A 13,457-nucleotide genomic window follows, 5' to 3' on the forward strand; every position below is an offset into this window, starting at 1 on the left:
AAGCAGAGGCAGGAGGATCAGGTTACCTCCGTCTCCATAGCAAGGGGCTGTGGGAAGATGGACAGAGGAGCTGCCATGGAGCCTCATGGCCCACCTCCACTTGCCTCTCCAGAAGACAATCTACTGTGCCCTTGAGGAGATCAGAGAAGTGTGGGGTTGGTTATGATGGGGGTCCAGGCAGCAAGGGTTGGGAAACCTAAGTCACAGAGAGGCTGGGACTTCCCAGGCTTGAGGCCGGTTCCCTAGAAGCAGGAGGAGGAGAAGACAGAACTCACTCACAAGCAGGTGAAACACGTAGCCTTAAAGGGAAATGTAGGTTGCACACAGAGGCTCCTGCTGCAAATGACTGCATGCCTCTGAGTTTTCTTTTGTGTGTGTGTTAGGGGGTAGTGAACATGTGTGGGGGCCTTGGGGTGTCATTCCCAAGGAGCCATCCGACTTATTTCTGAGGCAGGGTCTCACTGAACCCAGAACTCAGTGATTTAGCCTGTCTGACTGGCTGGCCACTAAGTCCCATGGATCTCCCTGTCGCCATCTTCCCAATACTGGGGTTATAAATACATATTCTCTTTTTTGGTTTTGTATGTTTGCTCTCACACAGGATCTTGCCATAGATCCCTGCCTGGTCTGAACTCAATATATAGACCAAGCTGGCCTTGAACTCGCAGAGATCTGCTTGCCTCCCTGCCTCCTTAGTGCCGAGATTAAAGGGGTGTGTCGCCATGCCTGGCCTATATGGGTTCTAGAGATTGAATTCAGGTCCTCATATGCTTATGCGGGGCTTGCTTAAGTGACCCATCTCCATAGCCCTGTTTCTTCCCTTTTAAAAGAATGAATACAGTTCAAGGGGCTGAGATGCCCGCTCAGTCTAGGTCAGTGTTAGAAGGGGAGCCAAAGCTATTTTAGTGTCTTGTTTTGTAGATAACAAAACTGAGTCTAGAGAAGGGAAGGGGTGGGCCCAAGGTCTGAGGCCAAGGGTGTCATAGATACAAAATGAAACCTGGATGTGGAAATTCCTAGCTTGGTACTTTTATCAGATTGGACGGTGACAGCTGGGGATGATCACCCGTCAGTCAAATTAATCTGTCATCTCTATTATCCCAGACTGCTTGCCTGGCACCAGGTACCACAGCCCGCCCTTTAAAGCACACACGTCACTCATTTCATAGACAGAGGTTTGGTATGTTTTGAGATGTGACAAAGCTCAGGTCAGGCAGGGATTATGTGGAGGGATGGAAACCAGGGCGGGCGGAGGAGTAGGTAGAGGGGATCAGAGTTGAATGCAGTATATGGCCGTGGTTCACCAGCCACTTAGCCATGAGTGGGAGGGATAACAGAAGGGACCGCCTGGGACCCTCAATGGCTAGAGAGTGCCCCAGCTGGATGGACAGTCCAACCCCACCCCTTTCGTCTTCCTTAGACCCTGAAGCTGGAGCAATGGCTTGGTCAGGTCATGGCGGCGGCTGGTGCAGTTGGCCACTGCTTGGCAGAGGGGGCCCTCTGAGGTCAGGAGCTTTAGTCCTCTCCGCCACACAGAGCAAGCAAAGCCTTCATGAAGTCTCCAGAGGTGTCACCCTGGCAAGGCAGAGAGAAAGCAGAGTGAGAAAGTAATCATTCCAGTCTAAACATCTCAGCATCCTAGCGGCCACTGGCCTAGACATGACACTCGGCATCTCAATCACAGACACAGCTGCTGTATCAAGGCCAGAGAGACCTTGCCAGACACACTTGTGACCCCCCCCCCCCAGGAGTCTGCCCTTGAGGGTCGGACCCTGCTGAGCTGCTAGGCATCAGTGCTTCCTTTCCTTTGGGGGCAGTTCAGACCCCATCTGCCACCCCATCTCCTCATGTGCAGCCAGCCCTGAGGCTTCCCACAGAAGTGCGTGAGACCTCCATCTTGCCCTAGGAAGCCTGGCATGTTCCTCGGCCCTTGGTGCCAACTGTTACATGGCCACCATCAGGGAGAGAGCCACTGATCCAAGGCCCAGGTCAGCTGCAAAGCTGGTAAGCCATTACTTACTCTGACACATCACAAGGGTCTGTCTGCAGTCAAGCTGGGGAGCGAGACTCTCTCCAAGGGTGCATATCCCATTTAGAAGGAGTGTCTATTACTTATACTATTTTTTGGTTTTGGAGATGAGGTCTCATGTAGCCCAGGTTGGCCTCCAACTCACTAACTAGTCACGATGACCTTGACCGACCTCTACTTTTGATACCTGGATACTTGGAAAATTCTGAGTTGGGAATTTAGCTCAGTGATAGTACGCTATAGCTTTAATTCAGAGCTCTACATAAAATAAGCAAACAGAAACTTTAAAGGAGGGGCTAGGGATGTGGCTCAGTTAGTAGGATGCTTGCCTACCAAGTGTGAAGCCCTGAGTTTGATTCCAACTCTGCATAGACCAGGTACACACCTGTAACCCCAGCAAGAAGGAGGTTGGAGACGGGAGGATGGCAAGTTCAATGTCAGCTTGGGCTACACAGTGAATTTAAGGCTAGCTTGGGCTACACAGTGAATTTAAGGTTAGCTTGGGCTACACAGTGAATTTAAGGCTAGCTTGGGCTTCGCAGTAAATAAAAGGCCACTCTTAGTAACCCTGTCTCAAAATTAGAAATGTCTCCCCCCCCCTTTCTTGTTTTTGTTTTTGTTGTGTTTTGGTTTTTTGAGACAAGGTTTTTCTGTGTAGCCTGGCTATCCTGGAACCCACTCTGTAGACCAGACTGGCCTCAAAAGACTGTCTCTGCCTCCCAAGTGCCTCCCATTCACTGCCCAGCTAAATAAGAAATTTCTTCAGAAGGGCTGGTGTTATGGTAGAATGAATACTTAGCATCTTGTTTCAGTCTTCACTACCAATAAATAAATTAAAAAAAAATTAACTTGTGATTTTTAAAAAGGCCAGGTTTGTGCTATGTAAACTAAATAGTATGGTTGGCACCACAGTTAGTGTTGGTGACCTGTTACCACTTCACAGGTCTGTAGACTACACTACAATAAAATTACAAAAAGTAAAAGCCAGGAGCTGGAGAGATGGCTTGTTAGTTAAGAACGATGGCTCTTATTGCAGAAGATCTATCTGGGTTTGATGAACAGAACTCAGAACCATCATACCAAGGTACTAGGGGGATCTGACTCCCTCTTTTGGCCTTCATGGGCACCAGACATGCATATATGCAAGCAAGCAAGCAAAACAACCATACACATAAAATAAAAATAAAAAGTGAAAACCAGGCAATTGTTTCCAAATAAGAAATCATGAGGGGCTGGGTGGTGGTAGCGCATGTCTTTAATCCCAGCACTTAAGAGGCAGAGGCAGTTTGAGGCCAGCCTGGTTTACAGAGTGAGTTACACAGAGAAACCCTGTCTCAAGAAACCAAAAACCAAGAAACCCAAAACAAACAAACAAACAAACCTACCCCAGAGATGAAAAAAAAAATCACGAGGGGCTCATGAGAGGTGGCTAAGCAGTTAAGAGCACTGGTTGCTCTTGCAGAGGACCCAGGTTCGGTTCACAGCACCCACATGGCAGCTCACACCTGTCTGTAACTCCAGTTCCAGGGGATCTGCGACCTTCTTCGGAACTCTGTGAGTCCCCGACATGCACCAGACATTCATGTAGGCAAACACACACATACATAAAATAACAGAGATATTTTCATAGCCAAGCCAATGAGGTAGGCCTCCATTCATTCGACATGAGCAGGTGATCCCAGAGCCCACTGAGCAGTCCCTTTCCTACCTCAATGGCTTGGTGTAGAGACTTGTCATATTTCTCAATGAATTCCCTCCGGATGTTGAGCAGATCTATCTCACTCCGAGACACCATCACCCTGGTGAGGGTCTTCTCATCTGTGCCAGCACCCTGGTGGAGCCAAGGAGAGATACATGGAGCAGGAAGGAAGGGCAGAGCTAGGTCATGCTACGGCAGATGTCCACCTGCCTGTCCCTTCTGCCTTCCCAGACCAGGCGGCCATTCCTTACTGTCTTCCACAGACAGTGCCAACCAAACTCCCTTGTGTGGAGGACTGGGCAGACATAGACACAGATGACCTGTGTGGGCTGAGCAGGGCCTGCTAAAACTCACATCCAGCTGGCCCCTCAGAATGTAACCTTGGAACAGAGTTTTTGCCTTGTGGTTTGGATGATGTAGCCTCCCCCCAATTTAATTCATGCATTGAAGGCTTGGTCCCTCCCCGGTGCAGTGTTCAGAGCTAGAGATTTGGGGGAGCAGATCTTAAGGGTTCTGGCTTCTTCGATGGGCCAGTGCATTGATGAATATACAATCTGATGGCATTGCTAGCAAGTGGCGAAGGTGAAGGCCTAGCTGGAGGAAGTGAGGTGGGGTGTCAGAGGATGTACTCTGTGCCTTGTCCCTTCTTCCCTCTCTGCTCCAGGCTATCTGGAAGGAAGTAGCATGCTCTGCCACGCCCGCCCTCCCATGACATTCTGCATCACCACAGGCTCAAGAAACAGATCAGGAGGCCGTGGACCGAAGGCTCCGAAACTATGAGCCCACATTCTTTCTTTCCTCTTTTAGGTTGATTTTTTTTTTCCCATCCCAGATATTGTACCAAAGAGATGGAAAGCTAATTATTGCACCATTGTAATGTGTTAAAATGAAGTCATGTTAGATTAGGGCCCTAAACCCATGGGGTGGCTCTAAGGAGTGCAAAGGACAGAGGCACACATGTGAACATAAAGACAGAGGCTGGGGGGCTGGTGAGGTGGCTCAGCTGTTAAGAGCACTGGCTGCTCTTTCCAGAGGTCCTGAGTTCAATTCCCGGCAACCACGTGGTGGCTCAGAACCATCTATAGGGGAAACTGATGCCCTCTTTAGGCAGGCAGTTGTAAATGCAGCAGAATACGCATACATTAAAAAAAAAAAAAAAAAAAAGACAGAGGCTGGAGTGATGCAGCCAAACCGAAGGCACACAAGGGGTTTCTGGCAGCTTCCGGGAGGCAGGAGAAGGGTAGCAGGAGAGGGATGGGAAGGAGCCAACCTTGCCAATGCCTCGATTTTAGAACCATGAGAGATTACGTTTGCGTCATTCAGTTTGTGGGAACTTGTTATACAAGTCCCAGAAGTCTAACACAGGATCTGGAATATGTGAGCACCAGGGCCCTCTCTCCTCTCCCTCTAGCTCTGTCACTTTCTGGGTGTGTAGCCATGGGCCAAGTTTAACTGTCCTATGCCACTCTTTGTTCTTCTGTGAAATAAGGGGGTGACCACGGGCCCATAGAACTGCCCTGGGTCATCTGTGGTCAGAGAGGTGGACACAAGGCTCAGGGCTTGGTACGTAGTGAGTCCTCAAGCAGCTGGGTGGATTCATCTATCATCGATAGAGGGATCTACCTGTACACAGCATCTTGCGTATTGGCATCTCTGTGCACTCCCACCAGATGCCAACAGCAATATTCTCTTAAGTTTTGGCAACTAGAAATCTATTAGGATAGATATCCTGGGTGTGTGTGTGTGTGTGGGGGGGGTGGGGATTAAAACACCCTTGACTGAGAAAGAAGACTATGTTTGGTCCAGAAGCAGGATGCTGATAAACAAGGTGGGGTAAAGAGCAGTGGGATGTCTCGTCTGGGGGAGGGTGCACGTCTGTGCCTGTAGGTTTGGGAAAGCCAGTGCTGAGAAGCAGGCCAGGTGTCATACCTTCATGGACTTGTACAGTTTATCAGCAAAGAAGAGAGGCTTGTTCTTGACACTCTGAACTGTAGGGGAGAAGAGAGAGGCAGGGCATCTGGTCAGAGGCTGTGTGCTCAGACCCTGGGCAGGGCTTTCTGTACTACAGCCACCAACCTTCCAACTTACTTTCTGCTACCAGCCTACTGAGTGGCTGTGGGTCACTGCTAACCGTCTGTCTTAGCAGCGCCACTTTACGACCCCCTCCACCAAGCTCCTTCCTTTTCTCCTCCCTCTGTCCACCTCTCTTTCTGTCTGAGAGCTGAGTCTCTCCCGAGGTAAAGGAGCTTGTGGCTGACTGAGGTCAGCAGAATATTTAACTGGGGTTTAAGTCCTAAGGGATGCTGGATACAGGGCTGTCAATTTTGAGGGCATTCAGAGCGCAGGAGAAGATGGTTAAAGACTGAACTTTAGGGTCTAGAGAGATAGCTCAGTGGGTAAAAGCACTTATTGCTCTTCCAGAGGACTCAAGTTGGGTTCCCAGCCCTTACTTTGGGCTGCTTACAACTGCCTATAGCTCACACACACACACACACACACACACACACACACACAAACAAAAACCAGATTCTACTGTAGAGATTCAGACATTCTGAGCGGGGTGTGGTGTGTGTGAGTATGTAACAACTTCTGTGCCACTTCAGGACTGGGTAGAAAAAGCCAGTTTTCATGTCCCACTACCGATATGCAGAAGCTGACACAGGTTCTGTGTTCTGCCCAGGGCATATAGCATTCAAGTAACAGTTCCTGCTCAGCTCCCCTGCTCCCAATCATCATGCCTCACTGTAGGTGGTGAAGAGCTACTGTAAGCAACTCCTCCATTTATCTAATCTAAAACACTGTTCCTCCACGTTTTTTAGAATCCCTGAGATTCAAGATGCATTTTGCAGTTGATAGAGAATCTGAAAGCCTCTATCGCCACCCGCTGGTAAGATCAGGTATCGACATGATGCAACAATATGCTTAGCTATGTATGTATCCATATCTACACAGGGAGAAATGAGACCCAAAAGGGAAAGAGACCTTCTCAAACTCGAGACCTCCAGGTTATGAGGTAGCTTATCAGGCTAAGGTCATTGACCTAAGAACCTAAGTTCAATTCCCAAGATCCACAAAGTAGAGAGAACCAACTCTCTAAAGTTTTCTGACTTCCACATACATGATATGGTGTGCACATACCTGTACACATGTATTTATGTGTACACATACAACATAAATAATACAATGTAACAAAAAAATTAAAAAGCAAGAAGCTCAGAGATGAGGTCTCTGCGCTAAGGAGGTAGCCCAGTGGCAGGCTGTGGTATGAGAGAATATGCCTGAGGCATGCCTAGTGTACACATGCAGGGTGTACCCTGTGAATGAACGCATCTTGCATGCTATGTATACATGTCTTATGAGTCACATGTGTGCATATACAGTATGTCTCATGTGTGGTATATATGTACACAAACATACTCCAGCCCTGTGGAGCACTGCCCTTCTCTGTGTCCTGGTCCTAACCCTGGGATGTTCACCCTGCCTCCATAGCCTTGAAGATGTCCTCAGGTTGTCCCCCCCACAATCACGCCTTGGCGGGGGAGGTGATCTGAGGTAGTATTTAGCTCCCAGTAACGGCAGCATAAGATGATGCTAAAGCCACCTTCCTTTAGGGGACCTGCCCACACTCCCAGCAGTGCCCCAGCCCCTCCCCCGGGTGCCTGGTAATTACCAATGGCCACAAATGCGTCCTTGACGTCCCCAGACATCTCCTTCTTGATGACATGCTCTATGTCATAGTTGGTCTTCTTGATGAACTCCTGGAAGACTGGCCAAGAGAATTGAGGGAGAGATGAACCACTGGGGAGGGTCACCTGACCTACCCCGTGAACCAGCCACAGTGCATGCTGGGCACTGGGTAGGGCTCAGGTGACAGGCAGATTCTGGCCTTAGGGCTACTATAAGACTTGGAGCCAAGTAGGCCACACCAGTGCCTTTAAGTCTGGCCAGTAGCTCTAGCCCTTGGCAAGCTCTATTACCCCAGGCTCATGTGTAAAAGGAAATGCCCAGACCACCGGGGGGGCTTGCTCTCTGGGTTCCCTCTTATTCCCAGACAGGATTGGATGGAACTTACTATATAATAATCAAAGTGACACCCAGTAGGCCCTGTATGCCCTGCACAGACCGAGTACTTTATGTTTATTGTGAGTCTTGTATCCTAGCAACCATGTGAGGTACAACTAAAACCCCAATCCTTAGATAAGGGGATCAAGGCAGAAAGTCAGTCACCTGCTTAGCCACACAGCTGATAGGTAGGGGACTGGAATCGAGGCAATCCAAGGTTAAGCACAAAGCAGCCACGTATTGAAAAGTACTGGGCAGATAAACGTGAGACTACAAAGTCTCAGTAGGAAGGGATTTCAGGATTGGCACTGCACACCGCTGTGATGGGTTGGCCTACACCACCTCATCCCTCTCTGCTTTGTCCCGATGGATCATGGCAGCATACCTCAGAATTCTTAACCCTGCATGCTTATGAGGTGAAACTAGCTAGTCATTCCTTATCCTAGGTGTGCCATCTGCTTTGCTAAGGAAGGAAGGCTGAGGAGAGGCCAGAGCTCTGGAGTTCTCCAACCCTCCACTACTGGAGTGAAGAGGAGTTAGGCACTTGGCTGGTCTGCTCTGCACAGAAGGTTGTAAGGCTCGGGTCATATTTGGGGCTCCCACTGCCACACTGGAAGGGGTAGAGGGTTCAACAGACTCACCTCTGCGCAGGTGGGGATAGCTACGGGTGCACAGGACGGTCATGAAGCGTGTCTCCAAGGAAGTTTTGTCTCCGCTGGGGGTGTCTGCTATTTCCTGCAGAGCCCGGTTGGGGCAAGGGTTTAGGGGGAGACATGAGAAAGCCACAGTTAGTAACTACTGTCTCTGCCAAGGCTCAGGTTGAGGTAGGATCAGTCACCCAAGGGCACTGAGGCTGGCCCCTTCTCCCCTCGGCCCTGAGTACGGTCGGTGGTCATCCCATTTCCCTCTGAAGTCCTCAGGACCCCGGGATGGGACTGGAGCTGGGTAGAGGGACTTGGTAGTCCTATCCAGTCACCAGAGAATCTCTCTGGGGCGTATGGACATGTGTGTGAACTAGCAAAAATGTCCTAGCCGGTTTTCTCCAGTTCCAAGGGCAAACTCGTTTTACTCTACCACATTAAGGATCTCCTAGCCAGCTATGATCTTACTTAAATTCTCTCTAAAAAGCTCCCTTTGGGCCTAAAAATAAAATTAAAATAATTTTGATTTAAAGACAACGACCATAGCTGGTAATGATACAGCATAAATCAGGGTAGAGATAAAAAGACTTATTTGCCCCTGCCTGCCCCTTCTGAGAGTCTCTCTCATGTAGTTCAGGCTGGCCTCAAACTCCCTATGAAGCCGAGGATGGCCTTGAACTCCTGAACCTCCTGCCTCTGCTTGCCAAGTGCTGGATTATAATCATACACTGCCACACCTGCCCACCCTTAACCAACACAGTCCTGAAAAGGCCCTGAAGGGGAGAGAGAGAAGCTGTGGGGAAGCCCCCAATCACTGCCCCATCCTGTCCCACTCAGCCCAGCCCAGGCACAGCAAGACTTGACTTAGAAGCTGTTACCTCCCCGTGAAGAACAGAACACTCACCAAGATTTCAGCAGCCACCTGAGAGCGGGGAGGGGACAGAGGAGGGAGAGACGGGAGGCAAGAGTCAGAGCTCAGAGTGATTGGTTGGCTCAGATTGGCAGAAGTCCCAAGAGACCCCAGGGTCACAATGAAGAACTGGGAGGGATATCACCTTTTATAATCTTTGGGCTAGAAAATAATTAATTTTAAAATGTAGTTTTCCAGAGGGGTAATGATACTCTTCATATTCAGTAACTGAGGGTAGCCCGCAGGCTCTGGTTTGTCTGACATTTGGAAGAAGGAAAACCATCCCTTCACTGGCTACCGACCTGCCAGGAAGGGGGTCGGGGCAGACAAGGATTCTCTGTAAAGAGTCAGCAGGACTCTGCCACTTTAACTCCCCAGGTCACAGACAGAAAGGCAGGACAGCTGAGGCCTGGGCTGGGGGCAGGGGGCACTTACAGGCACACAGCAGAGGTAGAGACTGCAAGCATTATCTTTAATAAGAACAGTGAACACTGTGGCCAGGACTTTTGTGAGCCAAAGTTGCTCTGACCCAGTGTCTGGGGATAAATTCGGCTAGTCTCTGTGTGCCTTAGCCTTTCCCCAGTATCCTGCCCACCATTATATTCTCCCGCATAAACCAAAATCCTAGACTATATGTGTGAATGCATGTATGTATTTATTTTTTGAGACAGGGTCTCACTATGTAGTCTTGGCTGTCCTGGAACTCACTATGTAGACCAGGTTGGCCTTAAACTTAGAGACCTGCCTGCCTCTGCCTCCCAAGTGCTGGGATTACAGGCGTGCGCCACCACATCTGGCTTCTTCTTCTCTTTGGAGGCAAGATCTCACAATGGAGCAGACCAGGTAGGCCTTAAATGCACAGCAATCCTCCTGCCTCAGCCTTTTGAGTGCTGGGATTATAGAAGTGCCACTATGTTCAAGGTCCCACAAAACTTTATAAAAGATTAAGGATGTTGGAAAGATAGTTCAGTAGATAAGGGCAGGGACTGCTCTGTCAGAGGACTCAGCACCCAGGTCAGATGGCTCACAAGTGCCCATTACTCTAGCTCCAGGGATGAGATGCCCTCTTCTGGCCTCCGCTGGTACTGCACTCAAGTGCACACAAGCACACACATTTAAAAAAAAAAAAAAAAAAAAAAGATCAGCCAGGCAGTGGTGGCGAACGCCTTTAATTCCAGCACTTGGGAGACAGAGGCAGGTGGACTTCTGAATTCAAGGCCAGCCTTGTCTACAGAGTGAGTTCCAGGACAGACAGGGCTACACAGAGAAACCCTGCCTCGAAAAACCAAAACCAAAATCAAAACTAAAAAAAACCAACCCCCAAAACCCAAAAAACAAACAAACAAAACAAACAATACTGGGATGGGGAAAAAGTCAGAATAAGACCCTGTGCTTGAATCCCATCGTCATAAAAACAAGCCTTATCTATATAATTATGTAAGTACACATATAGTAGTGCTTCTTTTATCTACACGAAAAATGCTCATATTCACCAGGAGGTTCATAAACAGACAATGTGGCTCTCAGGTGCCTACTTCTTAAGAGAGTGATCACGAGGCCAGAGTTAGGCAGCTCATTTACCCACCCTGGAATTTTACGATCATATTTACCATTGTAGAAATACTTAATTTTATTTTGATTCAAATGTCAAACAATAAAGGTCCTTTTCATAAGGCTTATTATGGGCTGGCCCAGGCTTTAAATTATTTCAGTCACCTAGTTGAATCATGGCAGCACTGTGCCATGGGAAATAAGCCAGCTACAAGCAGACAAGCCCCTAACGTGATGTTTACAGAGGGCACAACTTCAGAGACAGAAAGCAGGCTAGTGCCTGTTATGGGTTAGAGGAAGAGGAAATGAGAATCACTAATTCATGGGCTCAGGGTTTCAGTTTTGTTAAAAGAAGAGTTTGGGGGTGGGGTGGGGTAGTGATGGCTGGGCAACGTGGACGAATCTGATGCCACTAAAGTGCATACTGAAGAGGACTAATGCAGGCTGGAGAGATGGCTCAGTTAGCAAAAGCACCTGCCGTAAAAACGTGCTGAGCTCAGGCAGTGGCACACACATATGTAACCACAGAATTCCTACAGCCAGAGCTGGAGAAAGCTTGCAGGGCCAGGAGCAGTGCTGAGGCAGAAACAGGAGAGACGCTGCAGTGACAAGGTGGAAGGACAGAACTGACACCTGACAGTTACCCTCTGACCTCACCTATCACTCCTCCCTCCTCCCTCCTTTCTTTCAGTAGGACCTTCTATAGAGTCCTGAAACTCACTATGCAAACCAGGTTGACCTCGAACTTGCATGGAGCCTCTTGCTTCTTTGCCTCTGCTGGGATCACAGGCATGGTTTGCTTTGCTGGGTTTAGTTTTTAACTGCTATAAACTATAAACTATATATATATATATATATATATACACACACATATACATATGTACACACATTCATATATATGAAACTATATATATCTCAATATGAATATATACAATATATACAGTGATTAATACTGAGGGTAGATTTTTTTAATCTCTATTTTCTGAAATTTCTATGAAAGAATACATATTACTTATGAGACAAAAACTTGCTAGTTTTCATAAAATGAGCTGTATCAGGATCTGCTACTGAGTCTCTGTCAGTGCAGGCCTATGGTCCCTCCAGCCCCTCCACCCTGGTTCTCTCTCTCTCCTTCCCTTGCAAAGCAGTTGCTGGGCCAGGACCACCACTGCCCCTTTAGCATCCAAAGAAGACTAGGTACCAGGCAGCAGCATTCCCTAGAGGTGATGTCAGGGTTCAGGGTGGATGCTGGTGAATTCTAAGATCAACAGCCCTCCACTGCACCAAGGCGCTGCACAGGGACACTAAATAAACACCTTCTGGATATGTGTGAGTAGAAATGTGGGCTCAGTAAATGGTTACCCTATGGCTAGCTCCCATTAATGTACTCAGCTATAACTGGAAATACCCCACTGACTGGGACCCTGAAACTTCTGACAATGTATTCCAGAACAGGATTGGGCAATTGGACCACAGTTTCTTGAGCAAGGAGCTGTATGGGAGATGATGGTACTGGGTCCTGGAGGGTATTGTGTAAGTCAGACTGAAGACAGGTGGACCTGAATGCCAATCACAAACTCTCCCTGTGGGTGGGTTAAGGCTACTTTCCCCAGGAAAAACAATATAATACATAAAATAGCATTAATATAGGCTTAACACAGAACAACCTTCTAAACTATGTAACTAGGGTTTGAGAGTTGTTGGGTTTTTTGGTTGTTCTTTTGGAGACAGGGTCTCAGGGAGTCGAGGCTAGGCTCCTGGTCTTCTTGCTTCGGCACCCGCAAATGCTGGGGTATGCCTAACTTTCCAATTTCAGTTTTGCCTGGGTACCCTAGGCACTGAAGAGCTTAGACACTGGTGTCTCAGGCCATGTCTGCTGGTGAAACTGGGGCTCAGCAGCTGCAATCCTGATTCTGAATTTTGTCAGTGCTCTTTCTAGAGACCAACTGCAACCCCAGGGTGCTAGCTTTACAGTTGGTGGCATCTATGTCCATCTCCAGCACAGGGGGAGCCCTTGCATCGGGAGGAGACCTGGCTCAGGTCCACGGGGACCTCAGTGTGGCTCTGTAGCCACAGTGCAGGGAAAATGAGCTTGTTACCCAGTCTCTAAGTGCAGCTTCAGGGAAACATAAGAAGCAGGGCAGAAGCAGAGCAGCTAGGAGCCCTGGTGATGCCTCCCTGCTGCTAATCAGCAGTCTCTAGTCAACACTGGACACAGGATACCTGGGACATCAACATTAGCGGCAGCACCAGCTTTCGGGAGCTTGCTAAACTTGACCAGGTCACTCCATTTAACTCCCTCTGGTCTCAGTTTTTTTTTTTTTTTTCCAGATACAAACCCCAGACTTTAGTTCTTGGGCCTCTTTCCCATGAGGATTCCAAACCCACTCTTTCTGGCTCAATTCTCCATAGGTCAGATTTGCTGTGTGCCTTAGAAATCAGCCACCCAGCCGGGCGTGGTGGCGCATGCCTTTAATCCCAGCACTCGGGAGGCAGAAGCAGGTGGATTTCTGAGTTCAAGGCCAGCCTGGTTTACAAAGTGAGTTCCAGGACAGCCAGGGCTAT

General features: G+C 48.6%; 1 protein-coding gene across 2 annotated transcripts in view; it reads right to left on the reverse strand.

The window, feature by feature from the left end:
- Window positions 1–1,161: 1,161 nt before the first annotated feature.
- Window positions 1,162–13,457, reverse strand: part of Anxa6 (annexin A6) — a 52,977-nt gene continuing 40,681 nt past the window's right edge. Inside the window, exons 21-26 of one of the 2 annotated variants that reach the window (XM_021175546.1) lie at window positions 9,336–9,353; window positions 8,432–8,525; window positions 7,399–7,494; window positions 5,658–5,716; window positions 3,738–3,860; window positions 1,162–1,575 (exon numbers count right to left, since the gene is read on the reverse strand). In XM_021175546.1, the coding sequence (XP_021031205.1) occupies window positions 1,516–1,575; window positions 3,738–3,860; window positions 5,658–5,716; window positions 7,399–7,494; window positions 8,432–8,525; window positions 9,336–9,353 (450 nt within the window). In that variant the 3' untranslated portion in view covers window positions 1,162–1,515. The remainder of the gene's footprint in view (window positions 1,576–3,737; window positions 3,861–5,657; window positions 5,717–7,398; window positions 7,495–8,431; window positions 8,526–9,335; window positions 9,354–13,457) is intronic. The other variant, XM_021175547.1, reaches the window with a different exon arrangement.

This window comes from Mus caroli, chromosome 11 (genome assembly GCF_900094665.2).
Source record: "Mus caroli chromosome 11, CAROLI_EIJ_v1.1, whole genome shotgun sequence".
NCBI lineage: Eukaryota > Metazoa > Chordata > Mammalia > Rodentia > Muridae > Mus > Mus caroli.